Source organism: Schistosoma mansoni, chromosome 1 (assembly GCF_000237925.1).
Source record: "Schistosoma mansoni strain Puerto Rico chromosome 1, complete genome".
In the NCBI taxonomy this organism is placed as follows: Eukaryota; Metazoa; Platyhelminthes; class Trematoda; order Strigeidida; family Schistosomatidae; genus Schistosoma; species Schistosoma mansoni.
The window spans coordinates 4,548,143-4,574,713 of NC_031495.1; the positions used below are offsets into that span (position 1 = coordinate 4,548,143).

At 36.7% G+C, this 26,571-nt stretch overlaps 1 protein-coding gene across 1 annotated transcript in view; it reads left to right on the forward strand.

The window, feature by feature from the left end:
• Smp_163210 (putative WD-repeat protein) overlaps positions 1–26,571 on the forward strand; it is a gene marked incomplete at both ends in the record, with an annotated part of 68,703 nt that overhangs the window by 37,626 nt on the left and 4,506 nt on the right. The window contains 9 exons of the mRNA XM_018793039.1: positions 77–178; positions 1,333–1,428; positions 6,400–6,534; positions 9,230–9,341; positions 10,912–11,159; positions 12,723–12,954; positions 13,075–13,182; positions 15,401–15,609; positions 20,827–21,030. Of these exons, the coding sequence (XP_018647592.1) occupies positions 77–178; positions 1,333–1,428; positions 6,400–6,534; positions 9,230–9,341; positions 10,912–11,159; positions 12,723–12,954; positions 13,075–13,182; positions 15,401–15,609; positions 20,827–21,030 (1,446 nt within the window). The remainder of the gene's footprint in view (positions 1–76; positions 179–1,332; positions 1,429–6,399; positions 6,535–9,229; positions 9,342–10,911; positions 11,160–12,722; positions 12,955–13,074; positions 13,183–15,400; positions 15,610–20,826; positions 21,031–26,571) is intronic.

The following is a 26,571-nucleotide window of genomic DNA, read 5'->3' on the forward strand; positions in this document are numbered from 1 at the left end:
ACGATTAATTATATCTTTTACCATCTTTATTTTTCTGTTTTATCTTAAATCACTTACAAACAAAAAAAACATCTAGCCACATGTACGAATTTGGAGTTCAGTCGATTTGAAAACATTGAAGATTATTGGTTTAGGCGAATTTGAACGTTCTGTATGTTGTTTATCTTTTTCAAAAACGGTTAGTTAATTTATTACTTTTCTTTGTGTTTTTTTTCTCTTTTGTTATTTTGTATTGTTATTATGACTCTATTGTTGTTATTCTGGAAAGAGAAAAAGGAAATTTTCATTGGCGAAAGCATGAGTCAATTGAAGCTAGACTACCATGGAAAATCTGGGAGCACCGGACGGCTGTTTCGTCCTATTATGGGACTCCTCAGTAGTGCGTATCCACAATCCCGCACTCTCCTCACACCTCGACATCACCAAAATCAAGTACATTCGCCTGATCAGTTTGGTTTTAGGTTTGATGGAATAATGATCATAATGAATAAAATTACTGACCATAATTTCTTCGTGTTTTCTAAGTATTACCAATTGATCGACATAGAATAGGATAATAGATTAAGAATTCAGATATTCGCTTTTCAGCAGTTCGCTATAAGTTTGGACATTTCTGTATTTAAACTGTTTCATGCTGACCTGTAATATCACTGGATGAGTTTGATTGATAAGTTATATTGTTTGGTAGAGGCTGTCACTTAATCTGAGGTTTAAAACTCTACTATTCATCCGATTTATCTAACACTTATTGATCCGGACAGACAATCAGAGAAGCGAAACGAAACGGAATAAAGTGACGTGCAGAGGAGAAGGCGAATGAGCCAACTGGATTTAATCATGTGTAACTCAATATTTATATTCAGAAAAAAATAAATTACAGACACAATGACTAGAGTAAGCAATTAACACACATACGACTATATAAAAACAGTCAGGGTTAATAAGCGAATAATTGACAAGGTCAAGATGTAGCTTGATAAGAATGAATATATTGGTCTATCCATAAACTAGAATAATAGCATAATTTGGCTTGACACTACAGTTTGGATCGACTTATTATGATTAATACGATTGAATTCTTTTTAAAGTATTATCATCTCAGAAAAACTAAGTAATTTTTAAGCAAAGATAGATAGTGGCTAGTAGTGAAGTCCAGGATGCGCGTTTCGTCCCATTGGGTTCGAGTCCCGCAGTGAATGTCAACTTCGTTTTCCAATAGCAACGTGTTGAGTGAATAGAAATTGATGTAATAACTCAGTTTCATTTTGTGTATTATCGTTGTTAGCTTATATCTATTTATCGTTTTCTTAATCAAACTATTTACTTCTATAGGATAGCGGAGTTAAATTATGCGCAGTTGATGAAGCTACGGATCATGTAATTTCAATATGGGATTGGCAGAAAAGTCGCAAAATAACGGAGACTAAAGTAAGATACTAATTAATTACATATTTTCCGAGGTATATAATGTGTATGAATATACTTCAGATACTCCATATTACTCATGTTGACGGAGGTTATCTGGAAGGTTTTCAGTGAAACCTTTAACGAAAACTATAATCTGATGTCTAGCATTCACTCACTGAATGAACAGAAAAATGAGCAAAAGTTCTATATAAACACACACACACTTAATAAACAATGAAAATATCGCGGATATCCTAGTCCCTTATCCTTACTAAATGTTTGAGTGTTAAATTCTCCGTTTTTTGAGGTACTTATTTATTTATTTAAACATAAATATTGGTACAAAAGGGGGACCAGATACATATGCGCCACACAAATCTCATTTGATTTGTGTGAGGGCTATGATACTACCCAGGTGCCCAAACCGAAACAGGTGGTTTTCTTATGGGACCACACCCCAATCCTTTGACCACAAGGCAGCGGAGCATCGTAAGGAGATGCAGTCACATGGTAGCCGGTGACCAACGATTGATTCATACGCCATTTATTCCTTCAGGATTCTGGAGTCAGCCCATATGTGCCATTGGTTTGGAATCAGGATTTTCCAACTCCCATAGGTGGACCCTCCGTGTTCACCAACTCTGTTAAAGCGCTGGACATTCGCTTTTCTTACTCTCAATTTTGTAAACAACAGAAATGCTACGAGAAGGCGATGAGTAGGACTTGTGTGGCAGAGGCTATATTCGCGTGACCATGTGAGAGCATTTGGAGAGGGAGAGCGGGCTCTTGACTCTCGGCCGTACCAGGGCATTCGGGGGCCAAGAATGTATTTGACTTGTTACTTAGTCTATACTTCCATTCTGATAAACAGTCAAGTTTCGTTTAAGAAAACGAAGGTAACAATTTCTTTTGTATTTGTGAATAGGATTCATCACCCACCAGTCTACTTAAGGTTTTAAAACTTCAAAGATTATTTGGAAATCTTTCTTTTAAACTTAATATATTGACACAGGATAGTCCTTACACAACATTTCTTATTCACTAAAACTAAGTTTTTAGTTGTACTTGCTAACAATATGCAGTACATATGATTCCCTGGTTCAAGTTATGACAAATCTTTAAATTGTATTTTCATGCATACTTGATTTTTTACTGTGTATCATGAAATTGGGTTTTTTTTACTTTGTTATGACCTATTATAAAGATACTGTAGTTATTCATGTACACAATTACTTGTTCGCATGCATCAACGTTTACATATCTTTATAAGAATTTAGTTGTTTGTGGATATAACTATCAGGACAGTCATACTCATTACCTTCTCGTAGCGGGGGTATTGTTTAACGAAATTGAGAGGACGAAAAGCGAATGTCCGATCCCTTAACAGCGTTGATGGATGTAGAGGATCCATCTAGTGGAATCGGAAATCTCTAATTTCAAACCAATGGTTCACATAGGCTCTAGAATCCTAAGAGAACAAAGATGTATGAACCTATGGCGAGACTATAATTTATGGACGAGCCAATCAGAAGCGTTTGAGGGATTTCAAGGTGACGGCGCCGATTTCAGTACCTGGTGCTCATGTACGATGGGTTCACAGAGAATTATATAGAATAATTGACAATTAAGCCGCTACAAAAAATGAGACTACTAAGAAGTTCCTGTATTTGTAATTGCGGGTATTAAATGACTTGTAGACCTTGTGCAGACTACCGTGATGTTGTCCTTCGATGTAATATATGTTGAAGGAAGACGCTTGCTAGAATAGGAACCTTTATCGCTCTATCCAGATTGAGACTAAGGCATGTTATAATAATTGCTGCGAAGTGTATAATAAATGCACCAGTAGCATTGGCTGCAATATTCGCAGATGTTACTGGAGCTTCGGCTGTTCAGTGGTATGAGTATTGTAGGGACATATACATAATAAAAATGATAAACTTACACAACCAGAGTACACACAAACAATATTTAAGCTATTTGGTCGAGGCTGAGAGGGTTTTTGTGATCATGGTTCCGGAGATCAACTATTATGGAGCCATATGGATGAGTTCCTCTACCTTATGCATTACGATTTTGGAACCCTCACACGCAAATCGAATGATGAAGTGTGGCGCATATGTATTTGGTGTCTTCTTGTACCGATGTTTACGTGTTTAAATAATAATAAATATAACTGCTTATAATAATAATATGAATATGAATTCAATTTAGTTAAAATCCAGTTTGATAAAAAAAAATTTATGTCATAATTAAACTAAGAGACTCGCCTTGCTCAAAATCTTACTTTAAACTTATAATCTCAATAAATATCTTACATAAAGGGTTGTTTATTTCTTTGAAATATATTGGTAATTATAATAAACAATGGGCGTGAATCACATATCCACCAGTTATAAGATTAGACAATGTTGTACTTTTATACGAATTGATTAAAGTTATAAATATGTATGCCCTTCAACTTAATAAGTTTAAGGTAATATGTTTGATGGGTAACTTGATTATTCTCCATGCGATATTTTAGGGTGTCATAGGCATACATCGTTAAGTCATTTGTTAAGATAAAATAACAATCCTGTGTTTCCCTTGTTTTTCAATACTTCCTTCAGTTAATATCAATTTGTAACTCAACGAATATATATTTGTGTACTCAGCTTTGAGCTCAACTTTATATATTAGGGTTAACGATACTACTCGGTTAACTAGATAGAAGCAAGTTGACTACAACTCGGACTTGGGACCTATTGGTTACGAGGTGAATCCCTGTACCATTAAGTCACTGCTCCATATCGATTCCTCAATCTCTCTCTCTCTCTCTCTCTCTCTATATATATATATATATATATATATATATAGTAGTATTAGTCTAATATCAATAATATCATTGAGATCGTTAGTCAACCTAAGCTAGACCACCATTGAAAATCTGGAAACACTGGATGACCGTTCTTTTCTAGTGTGGGACTACTCAGTAGTATGCATTCACGACTGTTCACGCAGAAATGCAATCCAGAACCTTCGTTATCGCGCACGAAAACCTAATATCTAGATCACTGAAGCGGTATCCAATGGAAGACATGCATTTTTGTGTATTGGTTAACATTTATGCCGTTAGATCCCGGCTCAATGGTCTGGAGGTTAATTGTTCGCACTGGAGAGACTCAAGGTCCTCGGTTCGAGCCCTTTTGTATGTGACAATAGATGTGCGCTGCTCAGGAGTCCCATACTGGAACAAAACAACCGTTCAGTGATTCCAGGTTTCCAATGGTGGTCTGACATTGATCGGCGCACTTACGACCTCAACCATAGTCCAACACTAGATATTTAGGTCTTATGGTGAGTGCTTAAATATTAGAACTACTGGGTTCTAATTGAATGATACACATGTTGAGTTGCAAAACTGTTTAATATCACCAGGCCTCATCTTTTTACTTCCAAGTACATCTTATTCGTACTTCTTCACTGATCTCCATGTGATATTCAACTGTCTAAACAATATTCCATTTTTCATATTATTATATTCTTACTTTAATTCTGTCTCAATATATATTCATCATTAAAATAATGTTAGACTTCATCTATATATATGCATCATCTCATTAATATGCATAGTAATTTACAAACTGATTAATCTTATAGAATGTAGTGACCTACATTATTATCTCATACAGTGTTTTTGTTTAAAATTATAATAATTGAAAATACCATGATAAATCTAACTTATTATTTATCGAAGTGTATTTTTTTCTTCCAATGTCACAAAATTTATTTCGCACGGGAGACTGATAGGTCCTGTGTTCGAATCTCGCGTGACGGGATTGTGGATGTGCACTGCCACTGAGGAGTCCGACAATAGGACGAAACGGCCTTAATGCAGTGCTTCCAGGTTTTCCATGGTGGTGGTCTAGCTTCAATTGACTTACGATTTCAACTATATAAAAAAAATCAACAAGTTGACCTGACTTACAGTATTTATATATGTATATAATATATAGTCTGATCATTAACATGATGTGATATTTTCTTAAGGACGCACACACACACACACAGAAAAATAATAAACTGTACATGTTTATCACTACTAATTCTGTAGATATTAGACGATTGACGTTTCTATGATGTTCGTCTATTTTTATTCTGGTCTCGTCATTTTTTTTAAAATATGAATTCTTCAAGGTTATTTATGTGATCTTATTTTCTAATCAATGTACATTTTAGTGAATGTATGTGTAATATTCTAATAATGAATGAAGTTTTAAAGTGATCATAACAAAGTTTCACCTATTTTTTTTACCCAATCAGAAAGTAACTTTTGTAAATGAAAAGTGAAAATAATAATATTTTTTATTCATTTATTTAAACACCACACCGATCTCTTTACATTTTAGGCCCCCAAATGCCCTGTTGCGGCGGAGTGGAGAGAGTTCGCTCTCCCTCGAAAAATGCTCTTACATGGCCACGCGTATATAGCCTCTGCCAGGGAAGTCCTACTCACTGCCTTCTCACAGTGACATTACTGTTGTTTACGAAATTGAGAGGATGAAAAGCGAATGTCCAGAGCTTTAACCGGGTTGGTGGACACGACGAGTCCACCTAGGGGAGTTGGAAAACCCTGATTCCAAATCAATGATACACATGGGCTGGCTTCAGTATCCTGAGGGAACGAATGGCGTATGAACCTATTGTTGGTCACCGGCTACCATGGGACTGCATCTCCTCACGTTGCTCTACTGCCTTGTGGACTAGACCTCCAGGTCAAAGGCTCGGGGTGTGGCCCTCTAAGAAAGCCACCTGTCTCAGTTTGGGCACCTGGGTAGTATCATAGCCCTCACACAAATCAAATGAGATTTGTGTGGCGCATATATATCTGGTGCTTCCTTGTACCAATATTTGTGTTTAAATAAAATAAAAATAAATAATTGAAATAAAATGCATTATTTTGAATTGTTAATAAACGAAGTTTACTCTTTTCTTTTTTTAATTGCTTCTCAGTGTTCCACAGAACCAATAACAGCTGTTGAATTTCATCCATTAGACGATGCAACACTTGTAAGTGGTGGTAAAGGTCATTTAGCATTTTGGACATTCGATGGATGTACATTAAGCAAAAAGATGGGAATATTTGAAGTAAGTAAAAAGGCAATAATAACAAAATCATGCTTATTTATTTTAATAAACAAGTTTTCTTTCCTTATTTTTTAATCGATCCTGACGATAAATATTGAGTGGTCGGCCAGTTAGATGTTAGCAGTTCAGGAATTGACATCTGAATAATGTTCATTCTTATCTATACACATTTTGCCATCCACCATGATGTCTCTGTACTTTTTTATAGGTTGTACAGTGAAAGGTCGTAAACCTTTCATAAACACACCTGAGTAGGTTATGCGATTTATAAACATAGTGATGTATTAAAACAAACAAACAAAAACAGATGACTTATTGAAATATCTAGATGGGTGGAGCAAGTAGCTCAGATATTCAGTCAGGCCACCAAAGACAGTTCTCCAATGTCACCGTCTTTAGCTGCTTTGCCATATCACGTCTTTTTTCGTTACACATTATCTCATTTGTTAGCTGTATGATAATTGCATATTTAAATAACAAAAAATATCACTTACAGAGCTGTATTTGGTGATTAGAAAGTGTGACTTAGTCTAGTGATCAAACTAGCATCAAGAAATTCGATGGTAATCACTGATTAATATACAGACTAACTGCCATTATACAACAGATAAAACTAAATAACTCTAGTTGTTAATTTTGCGTGTTTATGAGGCATGCCTTTGTGGTGATTAAAACAGTTTACTCTAAAATGTGGAGTTCTGTTACTCCGAATTCGATCAAGATAACTAGATAATATATTGTTCAAAATAAAATACACCGAACAACTACTATACTTTCTAGTCTTTTGGATATCAAGATAATCATCACCTCGAATGAATAAATTGAGTCTGGGATTATCAATCAAAAATATTCGGTGATTGGAGGTGGTCGACAAGACACTCTAGACCTAGGTTACATGATAGTATTCACTTATAAAGCGTATCTGTGATTTGTAAGGAACTGGAATTAGAATAAGCGTCATACTACGACTAAAGTATTCCCACCTCAACTAGCTTTCTATAATGAAGGACTACGATATTCACAAGTGCATTGTCATCTAAACTCAACGTCTTAAATTTCATTCATCATTTTCTAATTCTACCCACTCCACTTACCATTTGTTATACATTAACTTCCGGTACATATTGTACTCTACTTTTTTCTGTCCTATTGATTAACTTTGAAAACCTTAGAATGAGTATAGGTTCTTACTAGTCTCTATATATGTATTTATAAATTGTTTATATAACCATAAATTATTCAACGTTAAGAGTTTCTGATTGTTAGTTCACCTTACTTATAGTATTTTTGTTCATGGGTACGTATATCTGTTGTATATATTTATATAAAAGTTATTTGTTTACATCTTGTGTCCAGAAGTCAATCTTGTTTTTGTTTGTTTGTTTGTTTACTTACGTGTTGTGCAATATTTGAAAAACATAGATGGTAACAATTTAAATCTACCTGAATGAATTTCGTCTATGCCATTTTGTGTGTGTGTGTGTGGGTGTGCGTTTATGTAAGTAAACAATGTGTCGCAAATTTAGTTAAATATAATAGAAGGAAAGCATTTTTTTAATCAGTGACTATCTAATTGATCATGAAATTTAATCAATTTTGGTTTTTTAAAAAATTCGTCCGACTTCTTTTTAACCTTTATTTTCTTTTTCATGACTGAAATCATGAGTCATTTGAAGCTAGACTACCATGGAAAACCTGGAAGCACTGGAAGGCCGTTTTATCCTATTTATGGTAGGTGCTGGGTTCAAAATCTCTCGAGGCGGGATCGTAGATGCTCACTACTGAGGAGTCCTACAATAAGACGAAACGGCCTTAAAGCAGTGCTTCTAGGTTTTCCATGGTGGTCTAGCTTCAATTGACTCATGATTTCAACCATGGAAAATACTGAAATCTCCACAAAACCCCTTCTCTTTATTTTTTTCTCAACGCCACTTCTTGGTGTATTTTGTTTTATACTACTTATTTATATTCAGTAACCAAAAAAACCGTCGAATATTTTGTAATGTATGAATTGAGATAATACTTTATTGTTGTATCGTAGTTCTAAAAATGAACGTGGATCTATGATATTTAATGCCTTTATCACTGTTACTGTATTTCTTGACACTGAAAATAATTGTTTTCACTTTCGTATTCAATATAATTTTTTTTTATCTGTAGTAGCTTATATATTTTGTTTCCATAATTCTTGTTTTTCACTTGTCGACACAGATATTCACTATGACTTAATGTACTGACGCACTCCCTTCCTTATACAAAGTTTGTAGAATTCACTGTATATGTTTTCATCTACAACAGTATTGTTTTGTTGACATACCTATTGTTTTGATATTAAGATCATGGAGTCATTTAGGTTAGACATCCATTGGTAGTCGAGAAGTACTGAACAACTGTTCCTTAGTATGATACTTTTAAACAGTGTGTATCTACGCCTCTGCCATATGGATGAATGAATCTCATACGAAGATTCAAGAGTCAGTTTGTTAGGTCAAATTGGTCCATCCATAAATTATAGTCTCTCCGATAGTTTTCGTCGCGAATCGCACATTGTGGATTCGCTATGTATGATCGTGGCTGCAGATTTTTTTAAGAGAATTAGTACCAACCTTCAGTGCTCATTGTTTTTAATAGGTAATCAGTTATTTTCAATTATTTATGTAGAAAACAATTCTCTTACCTATCCATATTATTTTAGAATGGTAAACAACCAATCGAGAAACCGAAATTTATACTTTGTTTAACATTCGCTGAAAATGGTGATCTACTGACTGGTGATTCTGCTGGGAATATTATTGCATGGAAACGAGGTAATTAAAATAAAGTTCTTTATTCATTGTTAATTTTTTTGGTATGACAGTTAGACGTCTTTTTTGTATTTCCTAAATGTATCTAGAACGTTTCGTTTTCAAAGCAGTTCTGTTAAACATGGTAATAATTTAGGATTTTGGACGATGCGGTACAAGTTACTGTACTATTGATTTATTTTCGTGCTGTTACGTCGTCTTAATAAGTTTATTGAATGATTTTTCCCTCTTTCTTGTTTGACCAATCAGTTGGTAAATAGAATGTCATTGATTCCGATGTAAATAGAAATGAGCTAATCGATTATCGAACTAGAAAGAGATATATATCATACAACAACTGCTTTCCTATCATTAAAGCCTAGTTACACAGGATCCAATCAAAATCAAACAATCGATTTGTTCTTTTCCCAACATAACAAATATCTATTCGTTAAAAACCAAATACCATTTTAATATTAATTAGTAAATGTTTCTCACCTAGTAACTAAATATATTAACTAATGGTATAATTATCTTTCGACATCACTGACAGAAGCTTTCCCTATTATATTCACATCTTTTAAACTAATGACATGAGGAATATTCCATGGAGGTGTGAGTTCACCGAAAATGACACTTTCAGTGGAGAAAGTATAGCTATACTGTCTTTCTTCATCGATTCTTAAATGATCTTTAGAAAATAAAGTTACATTTTAGCCAATCAGATTGCAAGTGTTATGTATTCATGATCAAAGTTCGTATTTTGAGTTCAGTTCAGAATTAAAAATTGAAATTGATATTTAGGAATAAAATGCATATGGACATCAAGCATCTTTAAATCACCTTGGAAGTCATGTTATATACATTTTAACTCTTTAGATAAGATAGTGGTTAGAGGTGGTCAACAGGAAACCCTGGACCCGGGTTTCGTGCTACTCGGAACTCGTCAGCAAGGTGTACCTGTAATCTTAAGGGAACCATCTTATCTCAATATATAGTGCACGCAGTGTCGAGCCACCTAGACTGGTGGCCACATTGCAACTTGATCGATAGCATTCGATCAGCACTAAGAAGGACTTGACACGCATGACATTGAACACCACCCAGTGATCAATCAATTGTGATTACATTTTAACTCTCTTTGTTTTCCATTATTTTTTCATGTAAAGTCAATCACTTTCTCAATATCATTTTAAGGATTGTTCGAGTTGGGATAGGATAAGTGGGTGAGACTATAACTTATAGACGACCTTTGAATGACACTGAAGTGATCTCGAGAATGTCCACCTACTAACTGGGACTAAGTAATGGTTGTATAGCAGTGTGAGGAATTAGAATTATGATTTGCAGTTTATGATCAGGCTTAGGAATTAGAATTAGAGTTGTCATCACGAACCGACTTCAGCTAAAGTGTCAAAACGCTATTTTGCCGAATGAATGAATTTAGCACCAAAAGCCAAAACCTGTTATCCCAAATTTGATTGGTTCGTCTAATGGTCTTACCGATAAATATTAGTGACTTAGTAGCGCCTTTCCAATTTTCTTTGTTGAATATTTTCGAATTATCATCATTATAATCATTATTATGATTTAGGTACAAACACAGTAAATCAAATATGTCAAGGTGTACATGAAGGTGGTATATTTTCATTATGTTTAACAAATAATGGACATCTTATATCTGGTGGTGGGAAAGATCGTCGTTTAGTATTTTTTGATGCGGCTCTTAATCCAACTGGTCATACTGAAGAATTAACTGAATTATATGGTGCTGTAAGAACTATTACACAAGGTCCTGGAGAATTATTAATTATTGGGACAACAAAAAATATGATACTACAGGTATTATATGCTATAATATTATTGTTGGATTGAATATTGTCTGTTTTCAGTCAGTCAGTCAGTCACAACGTAGAACTTCGTACGTATGTACATCAGTTCGAGTTGCCATATCACTTTAGCACAGGGACGCAGTTGTCGATTCAAATCCCATAGTGGTAGAAGTAGTAGGAGTATAAACATTAATGTGATAGATTAGGGTTTGAAGATGTTATTGGAAGAGTATAATCCAGTGAAATAAATTTGGAAAGAGAAAAAAGATAAAGACATGAAGAATTCAGAAGATTAGAATTTGACAGAGCACAAAGAGTGCGAAATTCTAATCTTCTGTGTTACTGTTTCTGGTACCTCATGACAAGTATTTTTATATTATTTTTGAACGTACTCTCACTTTAATTGATCGTTAAATGAACGTCTAGTGGAATTATTGTGTATGGACGACCTTGAAATGGATTTTATCTGACGAGAAAAGATTGTTTCGTTGTGAAATGGTTTTATGATGAGAGAAGAATACAGTTTGAATATAAATATCAAACATTTATATATGAATTATTAGGGTTTTCATCATGAAATGGTATCATTTATAATACCATAATGAGTTTCTTCCTGAAACTTGCTTAGTTCATCCATAAACTTCAGTTTGCCGAATTTTGTGTGTGGCAGAGTTTGATGACACGCTGGATAAAAGTACCTTTGTCATATATTGTAAAGACTGAATGTATCATATGTCTCTAGCCCACTCATTCAGTCAGTCAGCTACAACATAGGACCAGGCACATATATGCGTCGGTCCAAGTTGCTATATCTCGTTAGCACAGCAAGATGAACACCGGATTCATAGAAGCACTTAATTTAGTAGTGGTAGTATATAAAAGAAAGGTTGTATATAAGGATATAGGAAGGAAGAAAGTTATGAAGCAATTTTAATCTCAAGGTTTCAGGGAAGATAAAGAGTGTATACACCTGCGCCATTGTGATCGATTCTGAGCCATGTCACCCCGAGTCTCCAACCATTGGTTACGATAGTCACGCGGACCCCAACCAGGTAGTCTGCATCTGCCAACATGGCTCAGACTAGAAGTCAGTGACTTCATGCACTGATGTCACGTTTTGGTTTGGCCGTCCCTAACTCTCTTCCAACCATCCCCAATACTAGTCAGCATAGCGCGTCGTGGTAATCGGTGTTCAGGCATACGTAACATGCGGGCCAACCATCTCAGTCGATGAATATTCATGACCTCATCAACTAATTTACCATCATTCCCTAATACCCTGTGTCTAACCTCACTATTACTTACCCACTAGTTAGTAAGGTATATAAACGAAGCATATCACTGGAGTAAGTAAATCGGATACTAAGCCCAGGTTGACATGTGTGCACGATTATTCGATTTTGTAAACTCTAAACATTTCTAATCAATTCTGTTTTCTCACTAGAATAATGGAGTCTGCTCAACCGTTAGGAAGATAGATGAATCTTAACTAGATCATCATAAAAATCATTTAATTCATCTAGTTGTCTCTAATGATGTGAATTTTCTTTCTTTTTTTTTTTAAAAAAAAAAGGCTGGTCCTGGTATGGAAATAAGTCCTTTAATGTTTGGTCATTCTGAAGAATTTTGGAGTCTTGCTAAACATCCACAAGCTCATCAATTTATAACTGGTGGACGTGATCATTTAGTAATTTTATGGGATTCATTATCAAAACAAGCTATATGGTCAAAAGAATTCACTGATGCTATACATTGTGCTGCATTCTATCCACCTCAATCAGTTTTAATAACAAATGGGACTATGAGTCCAGTTAATAATCATAATAATGATACTAATATTAATGGTAATAATGTAATCGATGAAACAAATAATTTAGATTTCAATGTATCAATGATGAATTCACATGATTTATTAGTAGTATTAGGTACAAGTACAGGACGTTGGTTAGTATTCAATTGTTTAAAACAAGAAATAATTGCTGCACATTCTGATGGACTTGGTGAACAGATTGAATGTGTTGCATATTCACCTGGTATGTTGTTATTACTGTTTTATATCTTTTATTCTTATATACATTCATCTTTGAATACTTTTTTGTTAAACTTACTATTCAATTGTTGACTCTGTTTCTGTCATCATTACATAGTAGTGACGAATGTTATGTTTATCTAGTTCTTTAGTTAATACTAATCTAATTCCATAAATCAGTTTACTGTGTAGTTGCCCGTCTGAATGACTTGACATCACATAAACTATCTCATATGTCAACGGGAAACTTGACAGACTTTCTCCTCCAACCTTATGTTTTCTTTCGTTGAGATCATGAATCGACATAAATTAGACCACCATTTATAACCTGGGACCAATGGAAGGCCGATTCATCCTAGTATGGGAATCCTCAGCAGTGCATATCCACCATCTTTGCATGCGCGACTCGAATCCAGAACTTGGTTTCTCTAGGGAACGCTTAGACTCTAGACTATTGAGTCAGCATACAAAGGTGTTAATATCTAACAGTAGTCAATCCATGATATTGCGGGACAATATTCTATTGTCTTCGGTGGGTAAGTGCTTCATCCTCGTCGATTTTCATTCTTGCTAGAAACTAAGACCTTTAGCGATGTTTAAAATGACTTTGAAAGGATGAAGTTAATTTTATAAAATAATCAGGATGTGTTTAGTAAATCAAATGAACAATTTATTGCACAAAAATCCCAAAAATATTAGGATTGGTAGAAGTTAGATTTAAAAAGTGAGAGATTGTTTCAATAATCATATTTATGAATAGTTGACCAGATATCTTTCAATTCTCTGTTCTGAGGACAAACATAGAATTACCTTGAATTTATTTATTTAAGCATATAAATATTGGGACAAAGTTGAACCAGATACATATGCACCACACAAATCTCATTGTGTGTGATTGATTTGTGTGTGGGTTGTGATACTGCCCTGGTGCCCAGACCGAAGCAGGTGGTTCCCTTAGGGGGAGCCTTAGACTCAAAGATCTGATCCACAAGACATTGGAGCATCGTAAGGAGATGCAGTTCCATGGTAGCCGGTGACCAACGATTGATTCATACGCCATTTGTTCCCTCAGGATACTAGAACCCATGTGCGCCATTGGTTTGGAATCAGGGTTTTCCAACTCCTCTAGGTGGACACTCTGTAGTCACCATCTTGGTTAAAGCACCGGACATTCGCTTTTCATCCTCTCAATTTCGTAAACAACACCGCCGCCACAAAAATGCAGTGAGTAGGACTTCCGTGGCAGACGCTGTATACGCGTGACCATTTGAGAGCATTTCGAGAGGGAGGGCGTACTCTAGTTACGGGATACAACACTATACAAACATATAACTTGATAGTAATAGTAGTATATTCATACACTAATCTTATATATAGTTTCTTTGGTTTTAAGACTGTAAAATAAGAAAATGAATCTTCAGTAAGATGGTTTATATGAATTGTTGAATGTTATCGAAATCACGAATCAATTTGAGTTAAATAACCATTGTGAACCAAGATGCATTGAGCAGCTATTTCGTTGTAGTACGGGGACTCCTCATATATGTACATCCACAATCCCTCCCCAGTGGGTCTAAACCAAGACTTTCGATCTCGCAAGGGAGTACTCAACCTCTAAACCGTTGGGTCTTAATTTAATAGTTTACAAGTCTAACTACAATCAATAAACAACGTTGCGCAACCATCCTCTTAATTTCAATAAGATTCACCAACTTCTGCAAATCCTTTTACTGAAAAGTATCATTTGCTCACTTTTGAGTAACTTTGAGATAAATTTCCAAAGCTGTAGTGTAGATTCGTGATCAGCACAGTTCAACTATGTCAGATATTAGGCAGTTACCGACCAAAGATGATTTTGGAAGATTTCATATTGATTAAAGTGAGATATGTAAGCCACTAAAAGTTAAGCACTGCCACTTGGAACCCATGGTCTTCATTTCGATTTTCTGTTGTGGGGTCTTGGGTCCCCAATGGTGGGGGTCGCACACTAGGGCGAAACAATTGCGCAGTGCTTTATGATTTTCAATGGTTTTCTGACTTTAATTGCATGGTGATCTCTATAGAGTAATCTTTGTTTCATTTTCAATACTTAATTTTTTTAATCTATATTTAGTAGCTCACTTTTACTCACAGAGTTTCGTTTTCTTCTATTCCCAGAATGTTGTGCTTTTTCGATCAATTGTTTTTTTCATCCCTATTTCTCCCTCTCCCTCTCTCTCTAGATGGGAATTACTTAGCTCTTGGTTCACGAGATAATGTTATTTATGTATATAATGTGTTAGAACGTGGCTACAAATATAATCGTGTTGGACGATGTTGCGGTCATACTAGTTTTATCCTACATATTGATTGGTCTGTAGATGGTCGATTTATACGTTCTGTATCAGGTGATTATGAAATACTATTTTGGACTGCATTCGATTGTAGACAAGTAAGTGTATCTGCTTAGTAGTATGTCACATTCCTTTTTAATTTAGTCATTCATATCATTTAATCAACTTTTATTTCGTTTTTTACGTCGTTTTATTTGATAATGGATGAATTTCCATCCGGTTCTTAGTCAATCTAAAAGCACTAACATTACAAAGACCAAAATACACATCCCTATTGATCTACGTTATCTGTCTTCTCTAACCCTTTGAAAGATTAAATAAAACATTTTACAGAACCTCATAGTTCCTGGTTTGGATTTTGATGTGAAACGTTTATCACACACTGATTACTAAGAAAACGTACGTCATTATCGATAACTTTTGAGTGTCATTTGAAGGTATATTTGTACCTGAATGTTTTGTTACATTCATTATAATGAAAATCCACTCCTTGATTATTACCTTTTAAGTAGTATACAAAGTTGCTGTTGGTGTTTTAATGTCGTTCAAAATCTTAAGACTTGCGTTTTTTGATACATTATTTTATTTATTTAGACACATAAATATTGGTACAAGGAGGCATCAGATACATATGCGCCACACAAATCTCATTTGATTTGTGTGAGGGTTGTGATACTGCCCAGGTGCCCAAAACGAAACAGGTGGTTTTCTTAGGGGGCCACACCCCGAGCATTTGACTTAAAGGTTTGACCCACAAGACAGTGGAGCATCGGGAGGAGATGCAATCGTTGGTGACCAACGATTGATTCATACGCCATATTTTCCCTCAGGATCCTGGAGCTATTCCATGTGCGCCATTAGTTTGGAATGAGGGTTTTCCAACTCCCCTAGGTGGACTCGTCGTGTCCACTAATCCGGTTAAAACGTCGGACATTCTCTTTTCATCCTCTCAATTTCGTAAACAACAGTGATGCCACTGTGAGAAGGCAGTGTGTAGGACTTCTCTGGGAGAGACAATATACGCAAGGCCATGTGAGAGCATTTGGAGATGGAGAGCGGACTCTCCCCACTCTCGGCCGTACGAGGGCATTTGGAGGGTTGTTTATAAATGACTTATTTAGTTGTTTTTTGTCATGTCATAATGCATTGCTGTCGGCTATGAGTAAAACAAAGTCTATTACCAAGTGACCTGTTGTATTCATTATTATATTTTGAAATGAATTAAAGAGCGCCTATTTGTTATTGCAAATTGTATAGTTAACTAGTGGTCTGTTGAAGTTTAGTCATGCTTTACTTGTTCTGCTTTGGTTTTTGCTGTTTGATGATATCATCAGTGTCCACATTTTTAGTGTTGCTTAAGACATATGATTTAAAGAATACTAGTCTTATAAACAGAGATAGATTGTGGCTAGAAGCGAAATCTAGGATGCGCGTTTCGTCCTATTCGGTACTCGTCAGCTGAATTTTCCCGCATCCTAGAGTTGATGTTCATTACGGAACTTTAACTCAGTGCCATTCGCCTCATCACCTCTGCCTATAATTCTTGTAACTTAAGGCAATATATCTAGGCAATCCACGCAGGATACACATATGCCACTAAGAGACTCATCAATTAGTCTTAAACATCAATGGGAAGATTCAAACAACCAATATAAAAGTGAATACAAGTCTTGTCGTAATAATGCATTCCTCAGTGTTTGTTGTTTCACTCAAACTTCGTTAAGAAGCAAGTTAAGTAAGTTGAAGTTGAAACGAAAGTCAGAAAAAATTATACCCTATAAAGTTCTAGATTCTTCTCTTACTCTTTAACTCTGATTAACTGAAAATGAGTCAACAAGTCGTAGCTTCCAAAAAAACAAAACAGTCTAAGTTTTAAAGAAAAAGCTATTCAGTTAACATTGTTGTATGTTTTTTTTTGTTACTGACGTAAAAGTGTTGGTAAATAACACAATATACTATAACAATGAATGAGTATAAGTAAAATCACCTGATATAAGATAAATAAGACTGATTGTATATAAGCAAATTAATATATAAAATGAATGATTAATTTGTTTGTAAGCAAAGATGGATAGTGACTAGCAGTGGAATCCAGTTTGACGCGCGTTTCGTTCTATTTGGGACTCGTCAGCTGGATGTACCTGCATCTCAGAGTTGATGTTCACTCTGGCACTCTAACCCAGTACCTTTCGCTTCAAACGCCATCCCGTTATCCACTGAGCTACTGAGTCCTGATAGCCACTTGCTTGTGCGATGGGGTGAAGTTTAAATTCACTTAGTATTGTTTGTTTGAATCTTCCTATCGATGTGTTAGGACTGAAATTGTTCAGTCTCTAATTGGCATATGTGCATAGTGTGCGTATCGCTTCGATATAGTACGAAATACGCGTCAAACTGGATTCCACTGATAGTCAGTATCCATTTTTTTCTTATAATGCTTGTGAATGAAGGCTATATTGAGGCAATACGCACAGTATGCACATATGCCAATTAGAGACTGATCAGTTGCAGTCCTAACACATCGATGGGAAGATTCAAACAAACAATACTAAATGATTAATTTGATTGTTTCAAGTCTAGTTAACCATAAGTATGTTGAGTATGATATATATGTCGACAAGATGTAGGTAGTATTGTAATGAACGAACAATCAAGTAAGGACAACCAATTGTATTTCAACATAAAATTACAGAGGATCTTCGTGAAATATATTAACCATACATTAAATACTTCGTTTGCGAATTTTCATTGTTTGTCCTTCACATTCTGTATCATTCTTCAAGTTCACAGTTCTTTACTATTTTCCCTTCTATTCTTTTCGACTCAATTTTCTTAGCCTTCTACTTCCAGACTTTTCACTTCTGATTCGTATTATTTATATTATTATTTATTTAAACACATAAATATCGGTACAAGGAAGCACCATATACATATGCGCCTCACAAATCTCATTCGATTTGTGTGAGGGCTGTGATACTGCCCACGTGCCCAAACTGAAGCAGATAGTTTTCTTAAAAGGCCACACCCGGAGCCTTTGACCTAAAGGTCTGATCCACAAGACAGTGGAGCATCGTAAGGAGATGCAGTTCCATGGTTTCCGGTGACCAACAATTGATTCATACGCCATTTGTTTCCTCAGGATACTGGAGTCAGCCCATGTGCATCATTGGTTTTGAATCAAGGTTTTCCAACTCCCCTAGATGGACTTTCCGTGTCCACTAATCCGGTTAAAGCGCCGGACATTCGGCTTTCGTACTCTCAATTTCGTAAACAACATCCCCTCTACGAGAAGGCAGTGAGTAGGACTTCCCTGGCAGAGGCTATATACGCGTGGCCATGTGAGAGCATTTTTCGAGGGAGAGCGTACTCTCCCCTTTTTCGGCCGTACCAGGGCGTTTGGGGCTTTGTATTACATATTACGTATGTTGACAGATATGAGTAGCGTACACCATAGTATGTAACACCAATGAGAAGTCGAATGCCTTCCAGCAGAAGATTGAGAATCCATAATTGAAGAGAACAGAATAAGAAACAGAAATAAATCATAATAAATACAGAATTGAAAGAAAGATCAAGCATGTCAAGGACAACTGAAGGAAGATATGCAAATAATGTATTTAGTGTATGGTTATCACTGTTTTACAATGTCACTTTGAAATTTCACATTAACTAATAAATTGGTCTTTTCAACTAGACTACTTACTTCACTTCAATTATAGTATTTATATTGTGGAATTTTTCATATCACTCGACTACATATAACTAACTCAGATAATTGAGTATATCATAGATTAAATAAACTACCTTGAGGGTGAACAAACATAGTGTCATTGAAATCAATTCACTCATGCTGATCAACATTCAATTCTTCAACTAATATCATATTTTCATGGTTGAAATCATGAGTCAATTGAAGCTAGACCACCATGGAAAACCTGGAAGCACTGGATGGCCGTTTCGTCTTATTATGGGACTCCTCGTCAGTGCGCATTCACGATCCTGCACCCGCGAGATTCGAACACAGGACCTACCAGTCTCGCGCCGGAGCACTTAACCGATAGACCACTAAGCTGACCGACATCCAACAGTGTTGATGTTTAACTTCAATTGATCCACGTAGTTGAGCAACCGTTCACCAATTGTCTTCAGTTAGTTGTTATCTCACAACAGACGTGGTTTGAATTCCACTGGTCACTGCTTCTCACTAGAACTTCTGGATTTACCTCTCGAAGTCAGTCACTAGTGAGCATATAATAATAATTATTATTATCAGAAGGGGTTTTGTGGAGATTTAGTATTTTCACAGTTGAAAAGTCCATAGTTGAGGAGTTCCATAACAGGACAAAACGGCCGTCCAGTGATTCCAGGTTTTCCATGGTGGTCTATCTTCAATTGACTCACGCTTTCAACTGTGAAAATACTAAATCTCCACAAAACCTCCTTCTGATTATAACAAGATCATATTGTTACTGTTAATTACGCCTTATCAGTTTTCACTGTTTATTCTATTTGTAGTGTTCGTTTGAAAGTAAAACACAATTAGATGAAATTAACAAGATAAACACCAAGTCATAATATCAGTTATATCCAGAAAAAAATAGATTAGAAGTGGAGAAACTACTTAGAGAAGAAATGAATTTTCGCTTCAATCCCAACCAAATAATATTGCTCTTAAATGCCGTGGCATCGCCGATTGTGGAGAGAGTCCTAATCATTGCATTCTCGCAGTATTACTGTTGTTTACGAAATTCGGAGGACTAAAAGCGAATGTTCGGCGCCCTAACAGTGTTGTTAGATATGGAGGATCAACACAGCACATGATTTCCATGATCATGAAGGGACAGATGACGTGTGAACCTATTGTTGGTCACAGGCTACCATGAGACTATAACTCCTCAGGTTATTCCACTGCCTTATGGATCAGACCTCTAGGTTAAAGGTCTGGAAAGTGGCTTTCTAAGAAAATTATCTGTTTCGGTTTTGGTACCCCAGTCAGTATCCCAACTTTCACACAAATTGAATGATTTATGTTCCACCTTGACTGATGTCCATGAATTTAGATAAAATAAATAAATATATACCAATACAACTTAAACTAATAGTGATGATTCCATAAACTTATATTTCGTCATGATTTGACTACCCCATAACTTTCTTCCCACTTATATACATATATACTTCTCTCCTAATGTATCGAGATCATATAACTAAACCGCTTTCATAGACCAAGAGATGAATAATAAGATGTTTACATCACAAATTTCTTCCTTTAATATAATAATTGTGAATATATTTTGCTATCTCTAATTTTCAAGGTTGTCTCACCTAGTACACTACGTGATTTAGAATGGGCTAGTCAAACATGTACTCTTGGTTGGGAAGTAGCTGGAATTTGGCCATCTGATTCAGATGGTACTGATGTTAATGCTTGTGATCGTAGTCCAACTGCTGATATTTTAGCTACTGGAGATGATTATGGAAAAGTTAAACTATTCAAATATCCAACTAATAAACCAAAGGTAAGATTTTTATTTTAAATACTAAATGTATATTTGGTTCTTTTTTCATATATAAAAAAATCCCATTTGGAAAGGAAGTATGCGTTGGAAAAATAGGTAAACGAATTTGAACTGGATAAGATTCAATGGACTCCTGATTATTGTCTTTGTTATATCTCGAACTTAGATTTTTTAGTCTGTTGCGTAATACTTGAGCACCCGAACGCTAGAACCTTCCCAAGTCGCAAATCAGTTAACAGAAGACAAGTAGAAAGAATGTTATTCCAAACAGTGTCAATTATGGTACAAAACTGTCAGGTATTTATAATTTTTAGTAGAACGAAATCATCATTATAGTTATCCAATCCGCACACAGGGGGTTATTAGCATTGTCCAATAGGGAAGCTACACGTAGTGATTCTCGAATATTCTTCCAGAAGCTTATTGAATGGAATATGTCCGACTCCTTCTGGGCTTCTTAGAGCTTCCCCAACTTCACCTGTGGACCGTCCTCATAGTCTTGTTTACTGAAAAATTTAATTTCATTGAGTTCCAGAAATATTTTAGAAGGGAATGAGCCATGTAACTTGTAAACACACAAAAATGTGTTCTTATTCAAGCAGAACTGATAATCAACTCTTAAAGTTCATCCATATGTGATATGGATTGTGTATCTTGATGTTGTTGAAGTGTAACTTTAAAAAAGGCATCTATTAAGTTTACTTTAACTGTTGATGGTGGTTGTTTAGTTAATATTGCTCCCAAATGCTCTGGTACAACCGAGAGTGAGGAGAGTCCGCTCTCCCTCTCCAAATGCTCTCACATAGCCACATTTATATAGCCTCTGTCAAGGAAGTCCTACTCACTGCCTTCTCACAGTGACATTACTGTTGTTCATGAAATTGAGAGCACGAAAAGCGAATGTCCGGCGCTTTAACCGGGTCGGTGGATACGGGTGTTGCCCCCTAGGAAAACCACCTGCTTCAGTTTGGGCACCTGGGCAGTATCACAGCATTCACACAAATGAAATAAGATTTGTGTGGCGCATATATATCTGGTGCCCCTTCGTACCAATATTTATATGTTTAAGTAAATAAAAATATTAGTCTATCAAAAAGATATGATCTTTATTAATTATAACCTGAATTAAGTCAATTTAAAATGAGCTATGCATGTTATATTACCATTAACTTACATATGATTGAGAGGAAATGTTATAACAATAAGAGACAAGATTCATAGTTCATAATTCTACATTTATAATACGATTCTAGATAAATCAGTTAGTCTAGACACCAGTTTACTAGAATAGGCATTAGATTAATGGATCATGATAGTTGATCTCATGTACGTGCATGATACACTTGAGTTAGCTATTCGACAAATGATCAAGAGCCAGACAAAAACTAGAACAGCAATTTACTAATACATAATACAAAATGGCCAATAAATAGAGTGAGAATGAAAAAAGAATGGAATCAGTATTACAGATAAATGACAGTCTTTTATATTTCATATAACTAGATATGTCTGTCTTTGCTCACTGGTTATTCATGGCTTACTTTTTAGTTAATATATCAGGACACACCATAATATGTTCAATGATCTTGTTTTAATTCCGATTCAAAGTTTTCTGATCGTTTCAATCTTCCGCCAGATGAAATGGTATCAAATAACTATTCATATTCATTACTTACTTACGCCTGTTACTCCCAATGGAGCATAGGCCGCCGACCAGCATTCTCCAACCCACTCTGTCCTGGGCCTTCTTTTCTAGTTCTTTCCAGTTCTTGTTCATTCTTCTCATGTCTGTCTCTATTTCTCGGCGTAATGTGTTCTTTGGTCTTCCTCTTCTCCTTCGACCTTCAGGATTCCATGTGAGGGCTTGTCTTGTGACACAATTGGGTGATTTCCTCAAAGTGTGCCCAATCCACTTCCAGCGCTTCTTCCTGATTTCTTCCTCCGCTGGAATCTGATTTGTTGTCTCCCACAGTAACTTGTTGCTGATAGTGTCTGGCCATCGGATCCGAAGTATCTTGCGTAGACAGCTGTTAATAAACACTTGTATCTTCTGGATAATGGCTTTCGTAGTTCTCCACGTCTCTGCCCCATACAGTAGAACTGTCTTGACATTTGTATTGAAAATTCTAACCTTGGTGTTGGTTGACAATTGTTTTGAGCTCCAGATGTTTTTCAGCTGTAGGTATGCTGCTCTTGCTTTGCCGATCCGCGCCCTCACATCTGCATCTGATCCACCGTGTTCATCAATGATGCTGCCCAGATATGTAAAGATTTCCACATCCTCCAAAGCTTCTCCGTCAAGTGTAATTGGATTGGTGCATATTGTATTGTATCGGAGAGTCTTGCTTTTCCCTTTGTTTATATTGAGACCTACTGCTGCTGAGGCTGCTGCTACACTGGTCGTTTTCTCCTGCATTTGTTGTTGCGTTTGTGATAGAAGAGCCAGATCATCCGCGAAGTCTAAATCGTCAAGCTGCATCCTGCCTGTCCACTGTATCCCGTGCATTCCTCCAGATGTTGACGTCTTCATAATCCAGTCGATGACCAGGAGAAAGAGAAAGGGTGAGAGTAGGCAACCTTGCCTAACACCGGTCTTTACCTCGAACGAGTCGGTGAGTTGTCCTCCGTGGACGATTTGGCAGTTTAGTCCATCATAGGAGTTCCGTATGATGTTGACTATCTTCTCAGGCACGCCGTAGTGTCGAAGAAGCTTCCATAGTGTCGTCCTGTCCACGCTATCAAATGCCTTCTCGTAGTCGATGAAGTTGATGTACAGTGATGAATTCCATTTGATTGATTGTTCCACAATGATACGTAGAGTTGCGATTTGATCTGTGCATGATCTATCCTTACGAAATCCAGCTTGTTGATCTCGAAGTTGAGCGTCCACGGAATCCTTCATCCTGTTTAACAATACTCTGTTGAAGACTTTTCCTGGTATTGAGAGGAGAGTGATGCCCCTGTAGTTGTCGCACTTGCTCAGATCGCCTTTCTTTGGTATCTTGATGAGAAGTCCTTCTTTCCAGTCTGTTGGTACATGTTCTTCGTCCCAAATCTTACTGAAGAGGATGTGGAGTATCTTGGCAGTTGCTGTTACATTTGCTTTCAGTGCCTCTGCTGGGATGTTGTCTGGTCCCGCTGCTTTGCCACTCTTGATTTGTCTAATGCCCATGCTGACCTCTTCAATTGTTGGTGGGCCAATATCGATTGGGAGGTCTGTGGGTGCTGCTTCGATGTTGGGTGGGTTCAGTGGAGCTGGTTGATTCAAGAGTTCCTTGAAGTGTTCTACCCACCTGTTTCGTTGTTCTTCAATATCGTTGATTACTTTGCCTTCCTTGTTTTTCACTGGTCTTTCTGGTTGACGGTAATTTCCAGCAAGTTTCTTTGTTGTATCATACAGTTGTCTCATGTTTCCCTCTCTTGCAGCCTTTTCCGCTGTCATCGCTAAATCTTCCACATATTTACGTTTGTCGGTCCTGATGCTCCTCTTCACTTACTTGTTTGCCTCTGTGTATTCGGCTTGTGCCTTGGCTTTTTCTGCTCTTGCTCGGCTGATATTGATTGCTGCCTTCTTTTTCCTCCTTGCTTCAATTTTATCCAGTGTACCAACAGTGATCCATTCCTTGTGATGGTGCTTCTTTTGGCCCAGAACCTCCTGACATGTTGAAACGATTGCCTCCTTGATACCTTTCCAGCTGCTCTCTATGGTGGTTCCCTCTCCATTGAGTAGGTCATGAAAGGCCTCGAACCTGTTGCTGAGGGCTATGTTAAATTCGTTGAGTTTGTCAGCATCTCGAAGAAAGGCCGTGTTAAACTTTTGTGATGTTGTCCGCGCCATTGTCCAGTGCTTCTTGAGTTTTAGTTTCATCTTGGCGACCAGCAAATGGTGATCGGATGCTATATCAGCTCCTCTTCTGGTTCTCACATCCTCCATCGTCCTCCTGAACTTTTTGTTGATGCAGACATGGTCGATTTGATTTTGTGTAGTGTGATCCGGTGAAATCCAAGTGGCTTTGTGTATGTTTTTGTGTGGGAATATGGTGCCACCTATGACCAGTTTATTGAAGGCACATAGGTTTGCAAATCTCTCACCGTTTTCGTTCCTTCCTCCCAGTCCATGTTGTCCCATGACGTCTTCGTATCCAGTGTTGTCCTTTCCAACCTTGGCATTGAAATCTCCCATTAGAATGGTCAGGTCCTTGGTTGGGCACTTCTCGAAGATTGACTGCAGCCTATCGTAGAATTGGTTTTTAGCGTCTTCATCATAGTCGTTGGTCGGCGCATAGCATTGGACGATGTTCATTGTAATGCCCTCTCTCTTTGTTTTGAAGGAGGCTTTGATGATCCTCGGTCCATGAGATTCCCATCCTATAAGTGCATTTTGTGCTTTTCTAGACAGCATCAGTGCCACTCCTTGTGTATGTGGGGCATTTTCTTCTTCATGACCGGAGTATAACAGAAGTTCCCCTGAAGACAGTCGTTGTTGTCCAACCTGCGTCCAATGTGTTTCACTGATTCCAAGCACTTCCAGGTTGTATTTCCTCATTTCCGCAGAAATTTGGAAGACTCTTCCGGTCTCCCACATTGTCCGGACATTCCATGTACCTATAAAAATTGTCGCTCTGGTTGTAAGAAGGTGCATCGGCCTCATGACTTCCGAAGGAACTCGGCTTTCATCATGGGACGTCATTATTCCTTCTACTCCCAGGGCAGAGTTTGAATGGTTTGAATGATTTTTTCTGGTTAGCGTTTTTTTAGCGAGTTGATTTTCTACGGGATGGGGTCGCTAACCCCATGCCCAACCCTCCTCCTTTACCCGGGCTTGGGACCGGCAGTAGCCCCTGGAGGAGCTACAGGCGGAGTTTTCATATTCATTACTATATATTTATGGTACTAAGGGGCACCAAAACATAAATGCGCTTCACAAATTAGTTAACATTAAGTTCTTGTATGGGCTGAAATACTACTCAGATGCCCAAACCAAAGTGGGAGCCCATGTACGCTAGTTTGTAATCAGGTTTTTCTAACTCGCCTAGATAAAAATACTGAGTACCTACGAACCCTGTTTAGGCGGTGAACATTCCCTTTCCATCTTCTTAGTTTCATAAACAATAGTAATGTCGCGAGAATGCTGTGAGTAGAACTTCCGATAGGGAGAAGCGGACTCTACACATCCTCGACCGTACCAGAGCATTTAGGGTCTATATATCTACTAATGTGTACATGTCAGTGATTACATTGAGTTTAGAACTGGATTTGTGTGTTACTGTAGACAGGAACATTAGAATTGCGTGTATCGATTTCAACAGATTAACAACATAAATTCATAAATTAAGTGTAATCAAAAATCAAAACTGTAATCTCATCCAAAATACATTTCAAATTCTCTCATTACTCATTTCCTCTATTTTAAACAAAGAAGCCGTTTTCTTGTTCAAGTAGAATTGTGTCTAATCAGCTTACAAAAGTTATCCATAACCATTCATTCATTTGTTTATCTATGACATAACCAACTACATCACTATTGACATCAACCGATAT